The 23,089-nt window shown below is 37.7% G+C and overlaps 1 protein-coding gene across 1 annotated transcript in view; it reads right to left on the bottom strand.

The window, feature by feature from the left end:
- Window positions 1–22,723, bottom strand: part of LOC108363639 (uncharacterized) — a gene marked incomplete at its 5' end in the record, with an annotated part of 71,374 nt that extends 48,651 nt beyond the window's left edge. The window contains one exon of the mRNA XM_017617063.1: window positions 22,544–22,723. Within this exon, the coding sequence (XP_017472552.1) occupies window positions 22,544–22,723 (180 nt within the window). The remainder of the gene's footprint in view (window positions 1–22,543) is intronic.
- Between the last annotated feature and the right edge of the window lie 366 nt (window positions 22,724–23,089).

Consider the following 23,089-nt stretch of genomic DNA (forward strand, 5'->3'; position numbering starts at 1 on the left):
TCGATCTGGAGACAGCCATGTAGCTTGGTGGATGTTCTTATGCTGGAACCTAGTACTACATATTACCATATTTCGGGCCCCGGCGAAGTCGATCAGCCTCAGTCCGTTATCGGACGTTTCGTCGTGGAGGCTGAATTTTCCGACAGTGGCGCCAAAGATCCCTTCCTTGCCCACCTTGGCATTAAAATCGCCAAGCACGATTTTGACATCGTGTCGGGGGCAGCGCTCATATGTACGTTCCAAGCGCTCATAGAAGAGATCCTTGGACGCCTTATCCTTCTCTTCCGACTCAACAATCGCTTTGAGCTGGATACGTGGTGAGCCATGTCGATGGACCGTGTTCGTGGCAAACCGAGTGTCAAAAATACAGCAATTAACATCGCACTATAAATGGCATCATGTACCATCTGAACTCAACCCAGCGGACATAGTTTCGCGTGACACAACCGTCGCTGGAATCCGCGGGAATCAATTGTGGTTCCAAGGGCCTCCATTTTTTAAGACTCCACAAGAGGAGTGGCCCAATTCTTCTTTTGACACCATACCAGATATTCCAGAACAACGAAAACAACGTGTGATATTGGTGTCAGCACCTCAAGTAGACATCTTCGCCGAAAATAAATATGTTAACAGCTAAAACAAGTTTATACGAATTTTCACCTATTTAAGGCACTTCATGCCGAGAACACCAGTTGCGTCGATAACACCAGAAGAAATTAAAGACACGCTTGAATTTGTCTGCAGGAGAGTTCAGAAGTCTCATTTTGGTGACGAATATAGCAAACTGCAATTCAATCAACCCATCAGCAAAACCTCAAAACTTTCATCACTTTCTCCATTTTTGCACAACAATCTTATTAGAGTGGGAGGAAGGTTGAAAAACTTAACATTGAGTTTCGATGCAAAACATCCAATTGTTCCCCACATTCCCATCCATTCGTCCACTCACTCATCGCGCATTATCATCGCAAAAATCTGGATCGTTGGTGCTCGTACGACTATCCGTCAAGTGATTCACAGCTGCATACTATGCTACCGTCTTCGTCCAACAGTAACGGAACTGCTTATGGGGTCACTTCCTACGTCTCGAATAATGCCATCGTATCCATTCGAAACAACAGGAGTATACTACTGTGGTCCCTTATTGATCACACAAAAAATAAGAGGACGACCACCAATCAAAGTTTACATCGCGGTGTTCATATGTTTCACCACCAAGGCTGTGCACCTTGAAATTGCACCAGATCCATCAACAGTGGCATTTATTGCAACCTTTAAGCATTTCATAGCCATCCGCGGGAAGTGTCGGGTCGTTGTGTCTGACAATGCAACAAACTTTGTTGGGGCAAATCGGGAACTACGCGAGCTTTTGCATTCGTTCACTACCGACTCGCACATCGAACGTGTTTAGGAGTTTTGTAGAATCGAGGGAATCGAGTGGAAGTTTATTCCACCAAGATCACAACACTTCGGTGGCCTGTGGGAAAATGCAGTAAAATTGGCCAAATATCATTTGCGTCGTGCCATCGGAAATAATGTTCTGACACACGACGAACTCCATACAATAGTCTGCCAAGCCGAAGCAGTTGTGAACAGTCGACCTCTGACTCCAATTTCAAGCGACCCAAATGATCTCCGTCCAGTCACCTCAGGACACTTCCTCATCGGCCGTTCTCTGTTAACTGTTCCCCCTTTCACGTCACGATCCCCCTTTCTTACGTCGCGCGTTTAGCGCACCTGCGTGTGCTAATGGAACAATTTGCCAACCTGTGAGTATGTGTATTCGAGTGCGCTCTAGCCATTAGCGCACACAAGGGGTGGGTTTTAGGGTTCAAACCACCCCTAAAGCTAATAACCTCAAATACAATATGTATCTTAAAGCTAAGAATCCAGCTCTCAAGGAAATTATAAGAAATATTTATTATAATTTCAGTTGCTTGAAAAAGCGCGAAAATATACGAGCTTTTTTTTCTTGAGAGCTGCAAATTGATTTAAGAAATTTTGGTAGAAGAATATTTCTTTCCCATTTCTCGTCCGCCGTTTTATATGAATTTTTCGTTTTTCTTGAGAGTTCTGTTAATTTTTTCGGTATTTGAAAAATTGTGAAAAATCTCTATCGAAAACCAGAAAACCAGAAAGCAAAAAATGAACATAGAAGTGCAAAAATTCATGGAATCAATANTTTTTATTAGGTACTTTTGAAAGTTGAGCGCATCTTGAGTTTATAGAACTTTTTATTAAACAAGTAGTTTTTAAGGAAAGAACACAACCGACTTCAATTCTCATATTCAGATTTAGGGGTACCGTTAATTTCTTCATGATCCAATCATCGGATCTCTAAAACAAATTACGGGACGAACCTTGAGGTACTATCTTTCTAATAAAAAAAGGATTATTGAAAACGGTTCACGTGGTCCAAAGTTATGTATTCCGGCGAGATGATAACCTCTCTTTTTTTTTGAAGTCGGTTTAAGGCGTTGGAGTTCTGTTTATCCGTAAATAAAGTGCAGTTTATGAATTTTAAAACGTTTATTTATTTATTACATACTGTACATAAAACTTGCCAAATGTATTTTAAAGAGGGTATTAGCTGAAGCAAATTTTCAGTATTTTCCGGTGATATATCTTCAGAAATATAAAACCCCCCCTAAAATATATTCCTGGGTGCGCCCCTGGCTCTAGTATAAGCGAGTGATATCATTCTTCTTTCGCTGCCTTCGTTGACGTCGATGCCTTTATTGCAGAGGCGGGCATTTTTTGATTTTCCAAACACATGTAATTGGGCTTCAAAATGCTGCTTGCTGCGACCTCGACACATGTATACTATCATCGANAGAAATATAAAACCCCCCCTAAAATATATTCCTGGGTGCGCCCCTGGCTCTAGTATAAGCGAGTGATATCATTCTTCTTTCGCTGCCTTCGTTGACGTCGATGCCTTTATTGCAGAGGCGGGCATTTTTTGATTTTCCAAACACATGTAATTGGGCTTCAAAATGCTGCTTGCTGCGACCTCGACACATGTATACTATCATCGACTTCGTGCGTCTTCCGATAATTGACGATTGACTGATGCTTCGCTGGTATTTCGGCAAAGCAAATCAAATCAGTTGCTGTTGAGAGTGTTCGGACGCCCAAAGTTTTCTTAGTGGTAAATAAGCATGAAAAATTGTGGTACATTCCAAAACAATGTGGTAGATTAAAATAAATAAATTTATAAATATGTCATATGCACTTATGGTCAGCTGATTAAGTAAAGTGACATTTTGACCAGCTTTGGCTAATTACATTTTTTGTTTAATTATTGTTTATCTTTTTTTTTTGCTGACGGTGCTAGGCATTTTCTTCCATATAAAAGAAATTGCCAATCATTAAAAACCAACACGGTTTTTTAGCGCTTGAAATTTGCACTTTTAGCTACTAAATTTTAATGGGCTACAAAACTGCATACCTAAAACTTTTCTAGAAATTCTAAATAAAAAGCCAAAGCGACATAATAAGATGCCTTTTTTTAGAAATGATCTATCATTTTCTGATAGAGAATGATTTTCTGATAGACATTGATAATTTTCGTGTTGATGTATATTACTTTCACCAACCCTAAATTTAATAAAGAACGCTGCTTTTAATTCTAAAAGCTTCTTCGATCACCCTCTTTCACCTTTTCAAAATGACTATGACACAGTTTGTTTGGTCTTTTTAAACAAGACATAACATTGCGACTCATAACGCGAAAGCAAATCACGCATTGCGCATACCAATCCATGTTTTCTATGCAAAAAAAATGTATTTACCTTTCCTCCCGAAACATTTTATGTGTGCATTATTCGAATAGTTGCGCAGTGAAGTCTCAGCAGGAACTGATTTGATTTGCTTTGCCGAAGTGCTAGCAAAGCATCAGTCAATCGCCAATCATCGTAAGACGCACGAAGACGATCATATCATCCATGTGTCGACGTCGCAGCAAGCAATGTTGTTTTCTATTGTAGAAAATACCCATTCATTAATGCGCAAATGAACAAATTAAAAAAAATGAAGTTTCAAGATCTGCAAGTTTTTTAGCGTACGGTGGTAGAAGTAGTAGAAATGTAATTTAGCAAAAGTGTTATCTATTCTACAAATGTGGGAGCATCCGAGCCCTGGCTGTTGAGCAAAACTTCGCTGCTTCACACACAAGCGCATGTGTGTGATAGTGTGAGTGCCCACCTCTGACTTTATTGCCTTTGCTGTTTTCGCTGCCTTCGCTATCAGTGCCATCGTCGCTATCATCGGTTATCATCGTTGACGTTGTTGTTATTGTTTTCGTTGGAGCTCCAGTTCTTCTATTCCCACTACCTTCGCACCTTTGTCAATGCATTGCCGCTACAGCATATGCATTTACCGCACCGCTACCATAATCTTTTGTACATTCTTTTTATCGTTTGCCATTTCACGAAATCATACGATAGTAGTTCATATTAAGAAAGATCTCATAGCAGGATTTTGCCATGAAAATATGTCTAGGNGTTTGCCATTTCACGAAATCATACGATAGTAGTTCATATTAAGAAAGATCTCATAGCAGGATTTTTCCATGAAAATATGTCTAGGTTTTGCCTACATAAGTACATGTACGAATATCATAGTTGGTTTTTTTGGTTGTCAGTATGAATTCGATGTGTGATCGCGAAGGAGCCATCACCAAATAAATAAAAGTCAAAAATACACAAGTTGCCTTTTTATCTACAACAATAGTCGCAAGAAAAATTGTAGAAAAACCTCTACAATTCTCCAATAACCTTTCCTTGAGATGTGAGGATAACAAGCACAACAAATTTGACGGCTAATAATCTGAGATTTGCCTGTATAAACGGGGTGATTAAAAAACGAGCTTTGATTGAGATAATATTGATATGTGAACATACTTTAAGACCTGTTTGCCTACGCACTATCCAGTAAAATCCAGTAATAATTTTACTTAATTGCGGTGACCGCAATAGCAAAAACTACATCCAGGATCTTCGAAAAAGATCCCCTTGCATTCACACAGCATTGGATCAACTCCAATCGATTTGTCAAGCAAAGAAACAGGCAGAGCATTAGCACCAACCAACGCGCAAACATCGTCGTCATCGCTGTTCGGAACTAGTATACAAACCAAATTACATACATGTGTACAATCCGCTGCCTCTAATTAATTACAGTCCGCTATTTAAAAAAATATGATTTTATTTGTGAATGTAAACTAACTTAAGCGTAAATAAAAGAAACAAAAACTTCAATTAGTAAAGTAAGAAACAAAAGTGAATTAAGAAATAAATAAATTGAATTCAACTTCCAAAAAGGAAAGAAAAACGCCTCTATTCTTCACCATATTTCCTGGTCCTTAGAGCCGGATCTACGGCTCAAGAGACATTGTATCGTTTTTTTTTGCTAAATAAACTACCGGCGTTAGGTTTTTTCATCTTTTTACAAAAACAAAAAATGCAGAATAACGAGTCGGATGATGTTGAGGTGCAAATTCCTCTACACCGCGTCGAAGTTTGTCGCGACGTTCGTACAAAGGTTTGTCAGCGTGATTCTATGCACTAAATGTCCAGACCAGTCAACTTAACACATTAACCATCGCGCATTTAGAAGCAAAACTTGCCCTGATCGAGCGTTATTATAATTCATACGACGAATTACAAACGCAGCTGGAAATGCTAGATGAGACGCAGTTGCTCGAAGATCATCGCACCGCAGTAGATGAGAGTTATTGTGCCGTCAAGGCACTGTATGCAGACAAATTGTCCAACCTTCGCACAAGTACGCTAGATCCAGCTTTTAGCAGTACTCAAGTTGGTGTATAATCAACGCACATGCCTCGCCCACAAATACACCTTCCAAAATTGAAGTTATCAACTTTTAATGGATTGACATCCATTGACGTGAATGGTCAGATTTCTACAATATTTTTGTAGTGCTAGTCGACAGAAATCCAGATCTAATAGATGTTGAAAAATTTCAATATCTGAGGTCAAGCTTGACAGGGTGTACTGCTAGAGTGATACAATCGTTGGAGGTGACTAGTGCGAACTATCAAAAGGCGCTGGAATTTCTAGAAGCCCGTTACGACAACAAGCGCATAATTTTCCAGAGCCATCTGCAGCACATCTTTGATAGCCAACGGTTAGCAAACCCCAACGATGCCAATATACGTGACTTCATCGACAAAATCAGCTCCAACATGCGAGCAATGCAAACAATGGTTAATACAACACAAATTGCTGACGGTTTAATTTTGTATTTGGTCGCATCAAAATTGGATCACAACACGCAAATGAAATGGGAGGACGAAGTAGCAGCAAAATGGGATCGAGCAGCACAGTCACAAGTTCTACGACTGCCAACATGGGAGGATTTGGTAAAATTTTTGGAGCGTCGATGCCAACTCATCGACATCGTTGATGTCAGTAAGGATCCACCGAAACCGCTCAGTGGTACCGCACCTCAAGCATCGTCCTTGTCGTCTTCGGCGCCAAAGCCTCACAAAACTACAAAACAATTGTCGTTTGTCGCTACACACCAACAAAAAAAATGCAACCTGTGCGATGAAGCTGTAAGTCACAACGCGTTCAACTGCACGGCCTTCATGAAACTTACGCCTAGTTCGCGGTATGACGTAGCAAAGAAAAAAAGCTTTGTTTGAATTGTCTGAGCTTAAATCACACATCAAAAGAGTGCCCATCATCACGCAGGTGACAAGTTTGTCATGTGAGCCATCACACGCTGCTCCATCGAAGTCACCCAACAACACCATCGTCGCCACAATCTTCGGCCCCAGTTCAACCGCCGTCATCGTCTTTGAAATCATCAACCGCCTTGCAAAAGTCATCGAAACCAACCGTACTTCAGATATGTTACAACACCGATCAAATTATATTAGCCACAGCCATGGTGCAGCTACGCAATCCGTCAGGCATATCAGTACAAGCTCGTGTATTGCTTGATTCAGCATCGCAGTTACACTTCATGACCGAACATATAGCTCAATTGCTTCGCTTGAGTCGTAAAAAGCCTTTCCCTAGAAATCAGTGGCATCGGCTTGTGTGGAACCAAATCGCAATATGTATGCAAGATTGAGTTGCTATCTCATTACTCTTCATATACATCCACTATTGATGCTGTTATCGTACAAGCAATAACACCATGTCAGCCACGAACCACGTTAGATATTAGCGCCTGGAAAATACCAATGAATATTTCCTTAGCTGATGAAGGTTTTTATAGGCCAGGCCCTGTAGACCTTCTTCTCGGCGCAAGCGTGTTTTACGATCTACTCATGGTAGGCCAGGTTAGGTTGTGTGACAAACTTACCGTTACCAATCACTCACACCTACCTTCGGCTGCGTTAGTTTCTTCATATACCACGTCGGTTAGCACAGATTGCCTCTAATCCAACACCAAGATGTCGCAATTAACGTTTAACTCATCACAACAGAAAACCGAATCCCTATCCCTAGAGCCATCTTGTGATGAAATTTTAGAGCGGTTTTGGCAATTGGAGCAACATTCACAACCACATAAGGGGCTTACTTCGGGCGAGTTGGAGTGCGAAAACTACTTCCGCGATACAACAAAATGATGTCCCGCCACAGGTAAATTCATCGTAAGGCTTCCGTTCAAAGAAGCACCACAATTGCTAGGCAACTCACACGACATTTATCTTCTCCCTTTGTTGTCCACTGAATCAAAATAACGTCGCAATAAGCAGCTCAACCAAAATACGTGTTGTATTTGATGCATCATGCCGGACATCTAATGGCAAATCACTTAATGATTTGTTACGTGTTGGCCTGACTATACAAGATGATGTTTTTTCGATTCTTGTTAGATGACGCAAAATATCAATGCATATTGTGGCGGGATTCAGACAGTGGCAAAATCAGCACATATCAATTACTAATGTTACCTATGGAACTGCATGTGCACCTTACCTGGCAACCAAATGTCTTCAACAGTTGGCAGATGATCACGCTTCAACGCATTCTATTGGCTCTCCAGGGGTACGTCGCGATTTCTATTTGGATAATCTGATGACCGGAGCATCCACAGTTCAGGAGGTGATAGAAATCAAAAATCAAGTAATGGACGTACTAGCCTGTGGTGGATTTCCCTTAAGAAAGTTTGCATCAAACGATCTTCGTACCATATCAGATATACCACAAGCTGAACGTGAAGACAATTCAGCTTGATGACATCGACTATATAAAGGCATTAGGCTTACGATGGTCACCGTCATTAGATTGTTTTTTGTTTAAGTACACACAGCCCCCACGATCATCGAAGGTGACCAAAAGTAGTATACTGTCACATATTGCACGTTTCTTCGATCCATTGGGGTTATTCAACCCTCTCGTCGTCAGCTACAAGATTCTGATGCAGAAATTATGGAAACTTCGCTTAAACTGGGATGAAAGTGTACCATCCTGTCTACACACAGAGTGGCAGTCATTTTGCGAGCAACTACCCCTAGTCGAAAATGTCAGGGTGACCAGGTTAGTACAATTTGGAACTGAATACACCCTTCACGCATTTGCAGATGCAAGCACCAAGGCGTACAGAGCCTGCATATATATGGTTTCTTAGTCAGAGGGCTCATATCGGTCCGCTCTTTTGTGCGCAAAGTCCGACGTCGCGCCCACTAAAGAAGTCAGTCTACCGCGGTTAGAGCTCTGCGCAGCGTTGCTTTTAAGTGAACTATTATATACAGTTCACCAGCTGCTTCATCCTGACCCACCCAACGTGCACTTCTGGACGGATTCCATGGTTGTTTTGGCATGGATTAACGGCGAGCCGTCAAAATGAACGACGTTCGTTAGCAACAGGGTTTCCATGATCCAAACGCTCACATCGAAATTGCAGTGGCATTATGTTCCGGGTGAGCTGAACCCAGCTGATATTCTATCCTGCGGCGCGACACCAAAAAGTCTTCTCGACAACAAGTTGTGGTTCCATGGTCCAAATTTCATCTTACTTCCAAATCAGCATTGGTCACATGTTGCAGTTAGCCCAAATGAATTGCCAGAACAACGCAAGCAGCCAACTGCGTTAAAAGTAACGCCTAATACAGACATCATCGCCGAGCTTAAACTTGTCAACAAGTCCAACAAAGCTCTTCGAATATTTTGCTATGTACAACGATTCATCGATGCAAGTCGCGGTAAAAGTAAGCGTCACGACAATATCAACGTAGCAGAAATGAACAACACACTATACACCATTTGTCACATTATTCAAGGCCAAACATTTCTCGACGAACGAAAGCAACTTGAAGCCAGTAACATATTATCGCGAAAGTCATCGTTGGCACAATTGTCACCTTTCCTTCATGACGGTCTCATCAGAGTCGGTGGCCGCCTCGCCAACTCAACCCTTCCATTCGAGGAAAAACATCCTATCTTGCTTCCAAAAACTCATCCCTTCGTTTCAACAATCATACTCCACCTTCATCGACAGCATCTTCATGCTAGAAATCAGGCTTTACACAGCATTATACGAGAAATATTTTGGATTTTTAATGCACGGAACACCATCCGGCAGGTAACATAAATGCTTAATATGTAATCGTTTTCGTCCTCTGTTGGCACAACAGATAATTGGCTCGCTGCCGAAGGATAGAGTAACTCAATCTTCTCCATTCGAAGTAACCGGTGTGGATTATTGTGGTCCCCTGCTGATGACGCAACAAATTCGAAGAAAATCACCTATTAAGGTATATCTTGCGGTGCCCATTTGCTTCAGCTCCAAGGGCGTCCATCTCGAGTTGGTGCCTGATTTCACATCATTATCGCTCGTCGTGGAAGGTGTCGGGTCATCTACTCGGATAACGCAACGAACTTTGTGGGCGCTAATCGCGAGCTTCGAGAGCTTCTTCAACAATTCATGTCACAACAGCATAACGATGAAGTGCGACAGGCTTGCTGTGCAGAAGGCATCGAGTGGAAGTTTATACCCCCCCGCTCTCCTCACTTCGGCGGCCTGTGGGAGAGCGCAGTGAAGCAAGCCAAACATTATTTGCGCCGAGCCATCGGGGCTCATATTCTAACGCAAGATGAGTTGCACACTATTTGTTGCCAGGCGGGAGCGATTATAAATAGCCCACCACTAATGCCCATAACAAGTTCACCGGACGATATGCGTCCTATAAAACCAGCTCATCTTCTTATCGGTCGCTCATTTACCAGCATACCAGAACCCTCAATTTCTTCGTCAAAACCAGGAGCACTAAAGCGTTATCAATTATCAGTGGATACAACAACAATTTTGATGTGGAGTTTTGAGTGGATGTTGAGGCACCAGAGCCCTCAACGGATTAATACAGAATTCATGAAGGGCAAATCATAACGGGAGAAACATCCGACCAAAATTTATTGGTTCCGTCGCTCGCATTTGAAAAGTAGGTAAATTGTTTTCATAGCAAGAGCACAACTGTTACTTCCTAGTCACATATGTATTTACGTGTGCAAACATCCACATACTTGTTACATAAATATGTACATCACCGCTAGTCGTCAGCTGCAGCAACTAATCCATCACCACCTCACCGCACTTTCGTCGTCTTCGCCAATAACATCTTTTGCCTTCGCTTTACTGTTGTGTTATGCGCTTGGGAGCCCTAGCGCTCCGCCGCTGCTACCTTCAAGATAGTGGTGCTCTCGGTTCGATGTGCGGAGCCCTGGCGCTCCGCCCTTGCTACCTTCACGGTAGTGGTGCTCCCGCGTTGCCAGCCTACGGTGCCGCTGGTACTTCCCATTAAGTGCTGCGGGAATATGCAGCAGACCTTTCCCTAAGTCCCGGGAGCCGACTTACTGCACCCGGCAAACACTCGACCAATTAAAATGAAACTTTATATTTTTTTAGAACCTTCGGGTATATAGTCGCGCGCCAGAGTGACGCCAATTTATTTTTCATTTTCAATCTTAAACCTAGCTGCTATTGTTCAATACAACAGCGTTGCATTTTCAATATCGTAAATTTATATTTGTAATAGGGCGGATTCATATTAGGTAATTTTGTAGGGTTGCAAATTTGTATGCTTGATCGCATTACATCACCCTCCTTGGGAAAAGAAGAATTTGATTAAAAGTGATCAGATTTGCCACATTCTTCTTGTCCCTAATAAAATCAAAGTTAAATAGTTAAATTAAAACATTTTGTAATTAGTTCTTATTACTAATTTGTTTGCTAATAATTATTTAATTCACCAATTATTGTATAGTAGTGATATAAAGTAGATTAATCATATTTCGTATATAATCAAGTAGTAGTAGTATATTCTTTAAGTAAATAGGTATTATTACAAAAAGGAATTCGAGATTTTTGTAATGTATAATAAGAGATTTTTATTTTGACAAATTGATTTGTATATATGTATATATTTTGTTGTGAAACTTTCTTATACTGCAATTTTTGTAAAAATTATATACAGTAATAATTGCATGTTATTAAATGATTGTACAACTGAATGTATTTAATTCAATTAATTTTGTTGGGACTTAATACCAAATTTTTAAACAATATGTGAGTATTTAATTATTGCTGTAATATATTAACCTAACCTGCAGGTGTAAACTATAAGTAATGCGAGTTTTTTGAATCGAATAACTTATATCGTATTTGTTACAAAATATTTGATAGCGAAAGGTTAAGGTTTCAACGTATGCTTACACACATTTTAAATATGCATGTAGGCATTTTCCTTATGTGTTTAAGAAATTCAAGTGGTTGTTAAATTCAAAAGTAGTTATTACATTTCGCAAATGAGTGATTAAATATAGTGAAATATTTATCTAGTGACTTTCTGTATTCGGTTTTTGTGAACTTTTTTAAACTTGTTTTTTGATTTGTCGAAAATTGTTATATTAACAGCGTCGATTTCAGTCACAAGGTCTTTTTGAATCAAAACCATGTCGTCTTTATTAATAGATATTGGACGTGCATCTCTATCGTATAACTGTTTATTCTGGACCTTATGTTTGGTGATAAGCTCTTTTGCCAAAATGTGTGATTTTTGCATCCGGAACTTAACCTCTTTTGCATAATTTTCAACGTTGTAAATAGCATCAATTCTTCCTTTTTTCAATTCGTGAGGTAAAGTCGGTGTTTTCCCGAAAACTAGTTCGAATGGAGTAAATTTGTTGTTGAGTTTGGTGTTGTATTATGCAAAAAGGTGAAATACTTAAGATAAGTGTCCCAGTCTGAAATAGTCTGATTTAGGTATGCACGTATGTACTCATTAAAAACGCGATGGTTTCGTTCAATTGTGCCCACTGTTTCGTGATGGTGTGCTGTCGAAAAGTTATGATCAATTTTTAAAAGTTTTGTTAGTTCCGAAAATATTTCATTTTTATATTCAGTCCCTAAGTCTGATCTGATGGAATTCATTATGCTGTATACTAGTATACAACTTTCAAAAATGGCAGAAGCAATAGTTTTGGCCCTTTTATCTGGAACAGTAACTGTTACCAGATACTTTGTAAGATCACAAATCATAGTAACAGCGAACTTGTTACCGCTTATTGATTCTAGCAAGGGTCCTATTGTGTCAATTATCACTATTTCAAAAGGTTTGTTAGGTGTTGGCGTTAAAACAAGGTTTTCTTTTATTTTAGGTTTTACCTTGTTTAGTAAACATTTTTCAGAGTTTTTGACGAACTTTGATATATCACGGGTCATGTTTTTCCAAACATATTTTGTACGGATCTTTGCATACAACCTTTTGACTCCGCAGTGTCCTCCGCTTATCGGGTCGTTATGGTAGATTGTCATAATTTGGGTTTTCTTTTCGTCGTCAGTCACAGTTTCAACAGGATCTGTCAATATAATTTGTAAGGTTTTTTAAAATTTTATTTCCGCACTCTTTTAAGTTTGAAATTGAAAAATATTTGAAAAATAAGTCATTCTTAGGCCACTCTAACTTCTTAATGCTACGATTGTTGGCTTCGACTTCAAGCCGCGAAAGTAACTCATCGAAATTCGTTTTTTCGTTAACAATCGTAAAATTAAGTAACTCGAGTTTTTTGTGTTTTAAATGTGCACAAACTTGAAAATTTGGAACTTTATTATCTTTACCATATATAATATTTGTTTTCACCCGGGGTATTTTTTTGTAACGTTATATATTGCATTCATTATCGTACTCTAATTGTGTTTGTTTCGTCATTGATCGTGTTTTTACCGCTAATACTTGTTTAGTAGAGTCTTTTAGTTCGTTCATTGTAATCCGTGATAATGCGTCCGCACCGACATTTGTTTTGCCTTTATGTACTCAATTGTAAAATCATACTCTGACAGTTCTAGACGTATTCTAGCAAGCTTTGACGACGGGTCCTTCATGTTGAAGAGATAAACTAAGGGTCGATGGTCAGATTTCACCGTAAAGTGATAGCCGTAAACATACGGTCAAAACTGCTTGATTGCAAAATATATAGCTAAGAGTTCAAGTTCAATAATTGGCTTATTTTGCTCTGCTTTATTCAAAGATTTAGAAGCTAAACATATTGGCAAGTCATTACCATCATGGTTTTGGCTCAATATAGCACNTGTCATAATTTGGGTTTTCTTTTCGTCGTCAGTCACAGTTTCAACAGGATCTGTCAATATAATTTGTAAGGTTTTTTAAAATTTTATTTCCGCACTCTTTTAAGTTTGAAATTGAAAAATATTTGAAAAATAAGTCATTCTTAGGCCACTCTAACTTCTTAATGCTACGATTGTTGGCTTCGACTTCAAGCCGCGAAAGTAACTCATCGAAATTCGTTTTTTCGTTAACAATCGTAAAATTAAGTAACTCGAGTTTTTTGTGTTTTAAATGTGCACAAACTTGAAAATTTGGAACTTTATTATCTTTACCATATATAATATTTGTTTTCACCCGGGGTATTTTTTTGTAACGTTATATATTGCATTCATTATCGTACTCTAATTGTGTTTGTTTCGTCATTGATCGTGTTTTTACCGCTAATACTTGTTTAGTAGAGTCTTTTAGTTCGTTCATTGTAATCCGTGATAATGCGTCCGCACCGACATTTGTTTTGCCTTTATGTACTCAATTGTAAAATCATACTCTGACAGTTCTAGACGTATTCTAGCAAGCTTTGACGACGGGTCCTTCATGTTGAAGAGATAAACTAAGGGTCGATGGTCAGATTTCACCGTAAAGTGATAGCCGTAAACATACGGTCAAAACTGCTTGATTGCAAAATATATAGCTAAGAGTTCAAGTTCAATAATTGGCTTATTTTGCTCTGCTTTATTCAAAGATTTAGAAGCTAAACATATTGGCAAGTCATTACCATCATGGTTTTGGCTCAATATAGCACCGCACCCAACTTTCGAGGCATCGACCGTAATAATAAATTGTTTTGTGAAGTCTGGGTACTGTAGCAATTTTGGGGAAATTAACGCTTATTTTAAAGACTCAAAAGCTTTGGCGCATGCACTGTTCCAAATAAATTCAACCTTTTTTCTGCCTAATCGATTTAAAGGCGCTGCCAGCGACGCAAAATTTGGTATAAACCGCCTGTAATAATTAGCAAACGCGACGAAACGTCGAACCGCATCCTTGTCAGTTGGTTTTGTGTATTTTTTAACAGCGTTTATTTTGGTGTCGTCTGGCAACAAACCTTTGGCTGAACATTTATGGCCTAGGAATGTAACTTCCGGCCGAAGAAAATTGCATTTGTTCGGGTTGAGTTTTAGGTTGAAGGTTCGACAAGTGTCAAATACTTTTGCTAAATTTTTAATGTGATGTGTTTCACTACACCCAATAACGATTATATCGTCAACGTAAAGAAATGCCACATTGGGCGGAATACCGGAAAAGCAATTGTCATCATGCGCGAAAATGAGTTTGGTGCTACATTTATCCCAAACGGTAATACTTTCCATCTAAATGCTCCTCGAACCGTACTGAAAGATGTTACGTCACGTGAATCAATATGTAAAGGGGTTTGATGAAACCCTGAAAAAAGGTCTAAGGTTGAAAAATACTTCGCTCGACCAAGGCTGTCTAAAATGTCGTCTACTCGCGCAAGAGGGAACTTATCGGCAATCAATTTCTTGTTAACAGGGCGGAAGTCTACACACATTCGGTACGCTTTTTAGCCTAATATCTTTTTTTGGAACAACAATTAGAGGACTATTCGAATAGCTTTCTTCGATTAATTCGTTTTCTAATAACTTGTTAACTTGGCGATTTATTTCTTCACGCTGGGAATATGGTAATCGGTAATTTTTAATGTAAACTGGGTTATTGTCTGTCAATCTTAGTTGTTGTTCGTAAAAGTTATTTAACGTCATTTTGTCGTCGGGAAGTGCAAATATTTCTGCGTAATCTATGCACAAGTTAAGTAATTTGCTTTCAGCGTACTTAGGAATTTGTTTTTTCAAAACGTTAATTAGCTCTTTTGTCTGGTTGTCATCGTTTATCGTCTTGTTAACGGAATATACATTAAAATTAGAGAGTTTTTCAGTCCGAATGTTACAGTTCTTTACGTATTTTATGTGATTTGTGGTATTTATGACTTTGACGATTGGGTTGCTTGTACTAACTATGCATCGTGCTGTGAATACACCGTTATCAACCTCTTGTGATTCTACAAACAGAGGCTCCGGTGAACTTCCTAAATTGAAAAGTCTGAAAACTTCGCATCTGGGTGGAATTATGCAGTTGTCGCTTTCAGTTCCGTGAAGAATTGGAATCGCGACTTTTTTGTTACCTACCCAGAAGGAAATACAATTGCTTGCATAGCTGATAACGCATTTATTGAATTTTAAAAAGTCTTTACCCAATATACCGTCTGCAGGGATATTAAACTCGTCATTAACCACATGTAACGTATGTTCTATAAAAAAGTTAGAAAAAGTAAAATTTTTCGTAATTTTACCCAGAGTTGAAACAGTGTTTGAGTGACGCCCGTGATGCGGATAGTATCATTCGTATCAATTGGAAAATATTTGTGAAAACTTGAAATTTTAATTAAAGAAATGTCGGCTTGCGTGTCAACCAAAAATGTACATTATTTATTAGACCCCGGAAATTTTTAATTGAATGAAATCTGAATAGGTTTAAGCAGTAAATGCCTTTTGTTACAGGAAAATCGTTTAGTTGTCTAACTCCTGCTCCCCCAGTGTTCGCTCCATGAGCANAAACTTGAAATTTTAATTAAAGAAATGTCGGCTTGCGTGTCAACCAAAAATGTACATTATTTATTAGACCCCGGAAATTTTTAATTGAATGAAATCTGAATAGGTTTAAGCAGTAAATGCCTTTTGTTACAGGAAAATCGTTTAGTTGTCTAACTCCTGCTCCCCCAGTGTTCGCTCCATGAGCATTTAAAGCACGGACATTTGCATTCCTACTCCTACCGTTTGCAGATCGTGCATTATTGTTCCTATTGGTGTTGCTAATATTATGATAGCGGTTTCCGTTAGCGGATCGATATCGTTGATTGCTATAACTATTGAAGTTATTATTATTATTAGAAGAAAATGACCTGTTATTTCTATAACCAGTAAAATTGCGAGTTGGGTTAGCCACCACGTGAATTTCTAAACGTGTTATTACCAAGCGATCGGAAAGAAAGAACCTGACGCTCCTTCACCTCATTATTCTGCTCTACAATTAGCTTTGCAACTACGTGTTTGGAATCTGAAAATTTTGTTGAAGCTAAAATCGGTTTTACTAAGTCTGGCCTGGCGTTTAACCGACACACGTTAACCGTTTGCTCAATCCCCATTTCGTGAGCCTTTTCTTGAGTTATTCCTTCTATAATTAACGAACGCTCAAGCGAATCGGATAATTCTTCAAAGCGTTTGGCAAATTCTGAATAATTGTTGTTGTTAACGTGTAACGCGGCTATCTTCCCTGCCACAACTTTCGAGTTGTCAGGTTTAATTCTATTGCGTAGAGCAGATTTAATGTCACTAACGGAATTTATTTGTGTTGGTATGGCTTCGCGGGCTTTGCCCTCTAATTTTGATTTCAAAAATACAATTAATGTACTGGTCAAATTTTCTTCAGCTAAGTCCTCAATCAAACAAATTTTATCTAAAAACGATTCGAGCGCTAACGGATCCCCACTATAAAATACCCTCATAATCGAAGCACAAAGGCTTATAAAAGACTTACTGAAGCTTGTGATTTTGCGTCGGAGTACTCTTCTTCGGTATCAGAGTCAACTAAATCTGTTTTGCAAATGAGCTCTAGAGGCTCTAGTGGAATTTTAATCCGACAATTCAATTTAATAAAACACTTCCTTAAAAGATCCTTGCAACGTGTTAACTTTACTCGTACTTCGACAAACTCACACGTTTCGCTATGACCCTTGACATGTAATAAAATGTTATTGTAAGAACTGATAAGCGAATCTCTATACTCGTTAAGTTTTGTTACATTTGTCGAAAGCGGACGATTTCGCAAAATTCGCTTCGTAATTTTTAAAAACTTTGTATAATTTTCTTTAAATTCTTCGTCAAATTTGGTCATAACACGTTAAGTTTAGTAAAATACAAGAAAAATTACTTCAGCTAGCTGCTGTTCACCCAAATCTGAAAAAAGGAAGTTTGCGAAATACTTATTATGTTCTGTCCAAAGAGTCCATAATCCACTGAAAATTTCATGCAATGAAGTGGGATTTCACATGCAAAAGGAGTAGGGATATTGTTTCCTTATTCTTTTCGTGCAATTCAAAAGAGCTTATATTGTTTTGTTATTTCTGTTTTAATATAAACGTTTTTTTTTCCAAAAGTATCAAAATTGTTAAATAAAACATCAAATTGTACATAAAAAAGTTTCAAAATATATGAAGAAAAGTATCAACATGTAGTTGAAAAAAGTATAAAAATGTAGTTATAAACGAATAAAAGTATATCGATGGCTGAGTGGAAGATCGACCTATCTCGGCAGCCAGTTCGAAAACGCTCTATCTCAAAAAACTTTTCAAGAACGCCCTATTTCAGAATTTAATTGAAAAACACCCTATCTCAAACTTCGGTTCAAAAACGCCCTAACTCACTTCAAAATGTATTGAAAATATGCTGATATAGGGCGTGTTTGAATCGGCAGCTGAGATAGGGCGTTTTTGAAACGATTTCTGAAATAGGGCGTTCTTGAAAAGTTTTTTGAGATAGAATGTTTTCGAACTGGCTGCCGAGATAGGTCGATCTTCCACTCAGCCATCGATATATGGTTGAATATCAAAAAGTCACATATGTACATATGTATGTATTAAATCAAAATTAGTCAATTACTCAGAGTCAAAAGTGAGTCACGTACTGAGTCACTCACTTGTATGTATGTATGCATAAAATGACACGCAAAATTTTCGAAAAAGTATTTAAATTGTAGTAAAATTCCGCAACGGATCAAAAGTTTTTAAATTTGTACGAAAACGTATCAAAAAGTATTTAAATTGTTGTAAAACTCCGAAAAAGATTTTAAATCAGTAACTGCATGAAATTTCAAAAGGTATTCAAAGTATACTTACGTACAAGGGTATAAAACTTGAAATTAGCCCTAAAAGCATCGCATTACTTATGCTTGTACATATGTTTGCTTATAAATATGCATGTATATTAGAAGAAATTTCACAAAGGAATAAGAGATAAATGCATAATGTACAAAAATTTGAAACATACATATGTATTAAATGTATGTATGTGTTTCGCAGTAGTCTTACTCTTATGTACTCGCTGAACTTCTGTGCGTTATTCTGCCGTTTATTGTTGCTGTTGTGCTGTACCCGATCTTGGCGCTGATGTTAGAAGACGCCGCTGCTGATGTTAGAAGACGCTGCTGCTGATGCTCGAAGACGCTGCTGCTGCTGCTGAAAACTTGTGTCGCGCCACAATTAGCGGCACTTTTAGATGGCGTGGTTGTAACGCCGTTATGTCTGTTGTATGGCGTGCTTTGGTACAGCTTCGAGCTGGTATAGATGCCGTTATGCAACGGGTAAATAGCCATTGGTATCAAGTACAGCACCGACACTTATTTTTAGCTCAGTTCTAATTACTTTTTGCGCACATTTTTTGGAACACATTTTCTTTTGCACGTTTTATTAAGTTTTTTTTTTGAAATTTGGTACTACCGTTTTTTGTATTTTGAAAGTTTTTTTTTCCACGTCACTGCACGTCACTGCCTTTTGATTGCAAAGTATAGTTTTTTTTGTTGTTAAAATTTGGTACCACCGCTTTTTTTCCCTTGAAAAGCTTCTATATAATTTTTTTTTTTTTAATAGAGAATTTGTTATTTAATAGTTCATTTTTTTCCGTTTTGATATAGCACAAAACTTTTTTTTTGTAAGTTTTGCTTTCAGTTTTTTCTCACTAATTTGTATATTTACTCAGTTCAGTTTGAATTTTGTTCTTTCGTATTGTTGTTTTTTTTTTTGTTTTAAACAGACGTTTTTATGTAGTTTTTAAAGCAATTTTTTTGTAATTTTTGATTTTTTTTTTTGAGATTTTCTAAAGTTTTTTTTTGTATTACCGCCACCAGAAATTGTATAGGTCTTTTTTTTGTTTGAAATTAAATTAATTAATGTTTTTTTTGTACAAAAGAATTCATATTTTTACTTTAGTTTTTACTCATTTAGTTATTTTTTTTTTTTATGTAGTAATTCTGTTTTTAAATTTTTGTTGGCTTTGGGCCTTGGGCTCGCCCGGATGCCGTCGTTGTACCGGCCGAAGCCACGGTCGCATGTTGTGTTACGCGCTTGGGAGCCCTAGCGCTCCGCCGCTGCTACCTTCAAGATAGTGGTGCTGTCGGTTCGATGCGCGGAGCCTTGGCGCTCCGCCCTTGCTACCTTCACGGTAGTGGTGCTCCCGCGTTGCCAGCCTACGGTGCCGCTGGTACTTTCCATTAAGTGCTGCGGGAATATGCAGCAGACCTTTCCCTAAGTCCCGGGAGCCGACTTACTGCACCCGGCCCACACTCGACCAATTAAAATGAAACTTTATATTTTTTTAGAACCTTCGGGTATAGAATCGCGCGCCAGAGTGACACCAATTTATTTTTCATTTTCAGTCTTAAACCTAGCTGCTATTGTTCAATACAACAGCGTTGCATTTTCAATATCGTAAATTTATATTTGTAATAGGGCGGATTCATATTAGGTAATTTTGTAGGGTTGCAAATTTGTATGCTTGATCGCATTACATTACCTACTACATTTGCTATTGCGGTGACCGCAATAGCAAAAACAACATGCAGGATCTTCGAAAAAGCTCCCCTTGCATTCACACAGCATTGGATCAACTCCAATCGAATTGTCATGCAAAGCAACAGGCAGAGCATTAGCACCCACCAACGTGCAAACATCGTCGTCATCGCTGTTCGGAACACGTATACGCACCAAATTACATACCTATGTACAATCCGCTATCTCTAATTAATTACAGTCCCCTACTTAAAAAATATGGCCCGTAGTCATAGTCAAAATAAAGTCGACTTTAAAGTTAGTTGCAGCTTTTTGACATAATTTTCAATGGGATATCTGTCAAAAAAGCTGCAACTAACTTTAAAGTCGACTTTATTTTGACTATGACTACGGGCCTATGATTTTACTTGTGAATATAAACTAACTTAAGCGCAAATAAAGAAACAAAAACTTCAATTAGTAAAGTAAGAAACAAAAGTGAATTAAGAAATAAATAAATTGAATTCAACTTCCAAAAAGGAAAGAAAAGCGCATCTTTTCTTCACCAATATGTTTAAGCGCCGATCTATTATTATTATTATAAAAATAATACTAATTCCCTCAAAAAATTCATGGATATGAAAATTATAAGCTGTAGATAAAGTGGCGAAAATACATACATGCATGTAAATAGGGAAAAGGTACTTTAGCATTCTTTGGCTATTCCCCTTTCGATTATGTAATGTTTATTATTTTTTAAGAGAATGTAGCTTATAATAAAAACCATGTAAATCAAACTTTGTACAAAAATTAGCAAAATTCGAGCTTGCACTTTGTGCTACAAACCTGCATGCTCAAAAAAAAATCCAAAAATCTGATTAAAAAGTTTAAAAATTTGTTATAATTCTTCGAAATTTTTTAAATGTTTTACAAAGTTTGAAATTCGGTTTAAAAGGGGTTCTTTTAGATAGTAAGTAATGTTTTCATATAAAATAATTAAACATTTTTATAGCAAAGAAAAGTAGCCAAAACTTACTAAAATGTGTTTTCCCTATTTACATTCTCGCCACCGTATATATTGTGTGTATACATTTTTGCGAACATTTTTAAAGTTTTTTTTTCTTTGTTTTGTCTTAAATAAAACTGAATAAGAGATGTCATGTCTTTCTATTCTAAAAAAATTAATTTTCGGATTCGATGTCCCGATTTTTGTCCACAGAAATCTGGTCACCGTAGGTATAGATGACTAAAAAGGTGTACCTCGGTAACCGCTTTATCGATTTCTACCAAACTTAGTTAAATTACATTTTAATTAAGTCTAACTCAGAATATTATCGAAAACGCTTGAAATAGGGAAAATGCCCCCGCTGATCATGCAAGGTAGTTTAGAGAAAGTTGAAAAAACGATATTTGATACCTGCGCCGGGTATATGAAATTCGGGTTCGCCCGAACTTATACTTCTTTACATGTTTTGGGTTTTCTTAGTTACGAAAAGGCATATGGCTAGCTTAGAGTGAAAATTTGCTAAGTCTACTTTTTATGAAAACTCATATTTTGATACAGGACGCTAGAGAAATTAAAAATGCAGTATCTCGGAAAGGATAAAGGTACTTGTTTTATTTATTCTCGTTTACATATATTTAATGAAAGGAAAATTTGCTAAGTCCAAAGAAGCACTGAAAATCGGATAAGGCCAAAATAGTACGAAATCTCTTATTCGTATGGACCTTTGCTTTTCTTTGAACAGACAAAATATTGTATTCAAAGTTTTGCGAAATACTTGGGAAAAATGCCTTTAAGAAGTTTCTTTCCTCTCCTGTAAAATTTTTAAAATTGAACTTAACAACTTTTCACTCTAAGCTAGCGGTATGTGAAGTGAAGAACAAAATCAAACGACAAAGAAAATTGATTCACGTTGAACAATCGAGGACAAATTTACAGCTGAGTGTGCAGAGATGCTTGCTGTTATTTGCTAAGTTTCAGAAGGTCCTAGTTCCAATGCCGTCAAAGGTAACATGTTTGAAATGACTACATATATAAATATTTATTTTGTGTTTCCGAAATATGAAAAAGCATCCATGAAGTACAGAATAAGAGCGTTTTCAAAAGAAAATATGTATCAGTAATTTGCTAATATTAAACAAAAATCACTTTGATTCTTTTTCAAGTTTGAATTTAGTACTATTAACCAATTTTCGTTAAATTTTTTCTCATTTCAGCGATATTAAAATGAGAGCAGCAAGATAATAAAAAATTTTTAAATTATTTTGTATGTTTGTGTAAAAAAAAATGAAATTTGATGAACTAGATGAAACCCGCGGCTATAGGCTAGTAAAAACATAAATGTCTTACATTATAATTTAATATATAAAGAAGCACTTACTCAGGGATGTCCAAATCCAGTTCCGTAATAGGGTGATAACCCAATTCGTCAGCAGTATACCGGGTTTTGTAACGTTTACCATCTGCTCCAGTAAAAGAATATGAACCGCTTACTACAAACGTTTTGTCATCTTTTAATTTGCCAACACTAGTCACCTCAATGCCGTTTTGTGTCTTTAAGCTAATAAAATAAAATAAAATGTTTTCAAAAATAATCTCATTGATTTAAATATAAGCTTTATATACAATCGCCGTTCGGATTCGGCGTGAAACTTTGGGTCCCTCCCCTTTGTGCAATAATATTAAGGCGCACGCTGCAAATCGGAGAGGAAGCTCGACAAAACACTACCATATTGTGTAAACGCCAATCTCATTTTAGTGGAATTCGCGCTTCTGCGTATTCGTAAGCTTAACTGAATTGGCGTGTAATTTTTTGTTGCTAGTGGTACAATAAATACACTTGCAACAAGAATCACACGCTCTTCCAGTTACACTTACCCAAGACAGTGATGCCAACCGCGGGAGAATTCCCCGACTTTGGTGGAAC

The sequence above is a fragment of the Rhagoletis zephyria genome, unplaced genomic scaffold, assembly GCF_001687245.7.
Source record: "Rhagoletis zephyria isolate East Lansing unplaced genomic scaffold, Rhagoletis_zephyria_1.1 Rzeph_scaffold_01322, whole genome shotgun sequence".
Taxonomy (NCBI): Eukaryota; Metazoa; Arthropoda; class Insecta; order Diptera; family Tephritidae; genus Rhagoletis; species Rhagoletis zephyria.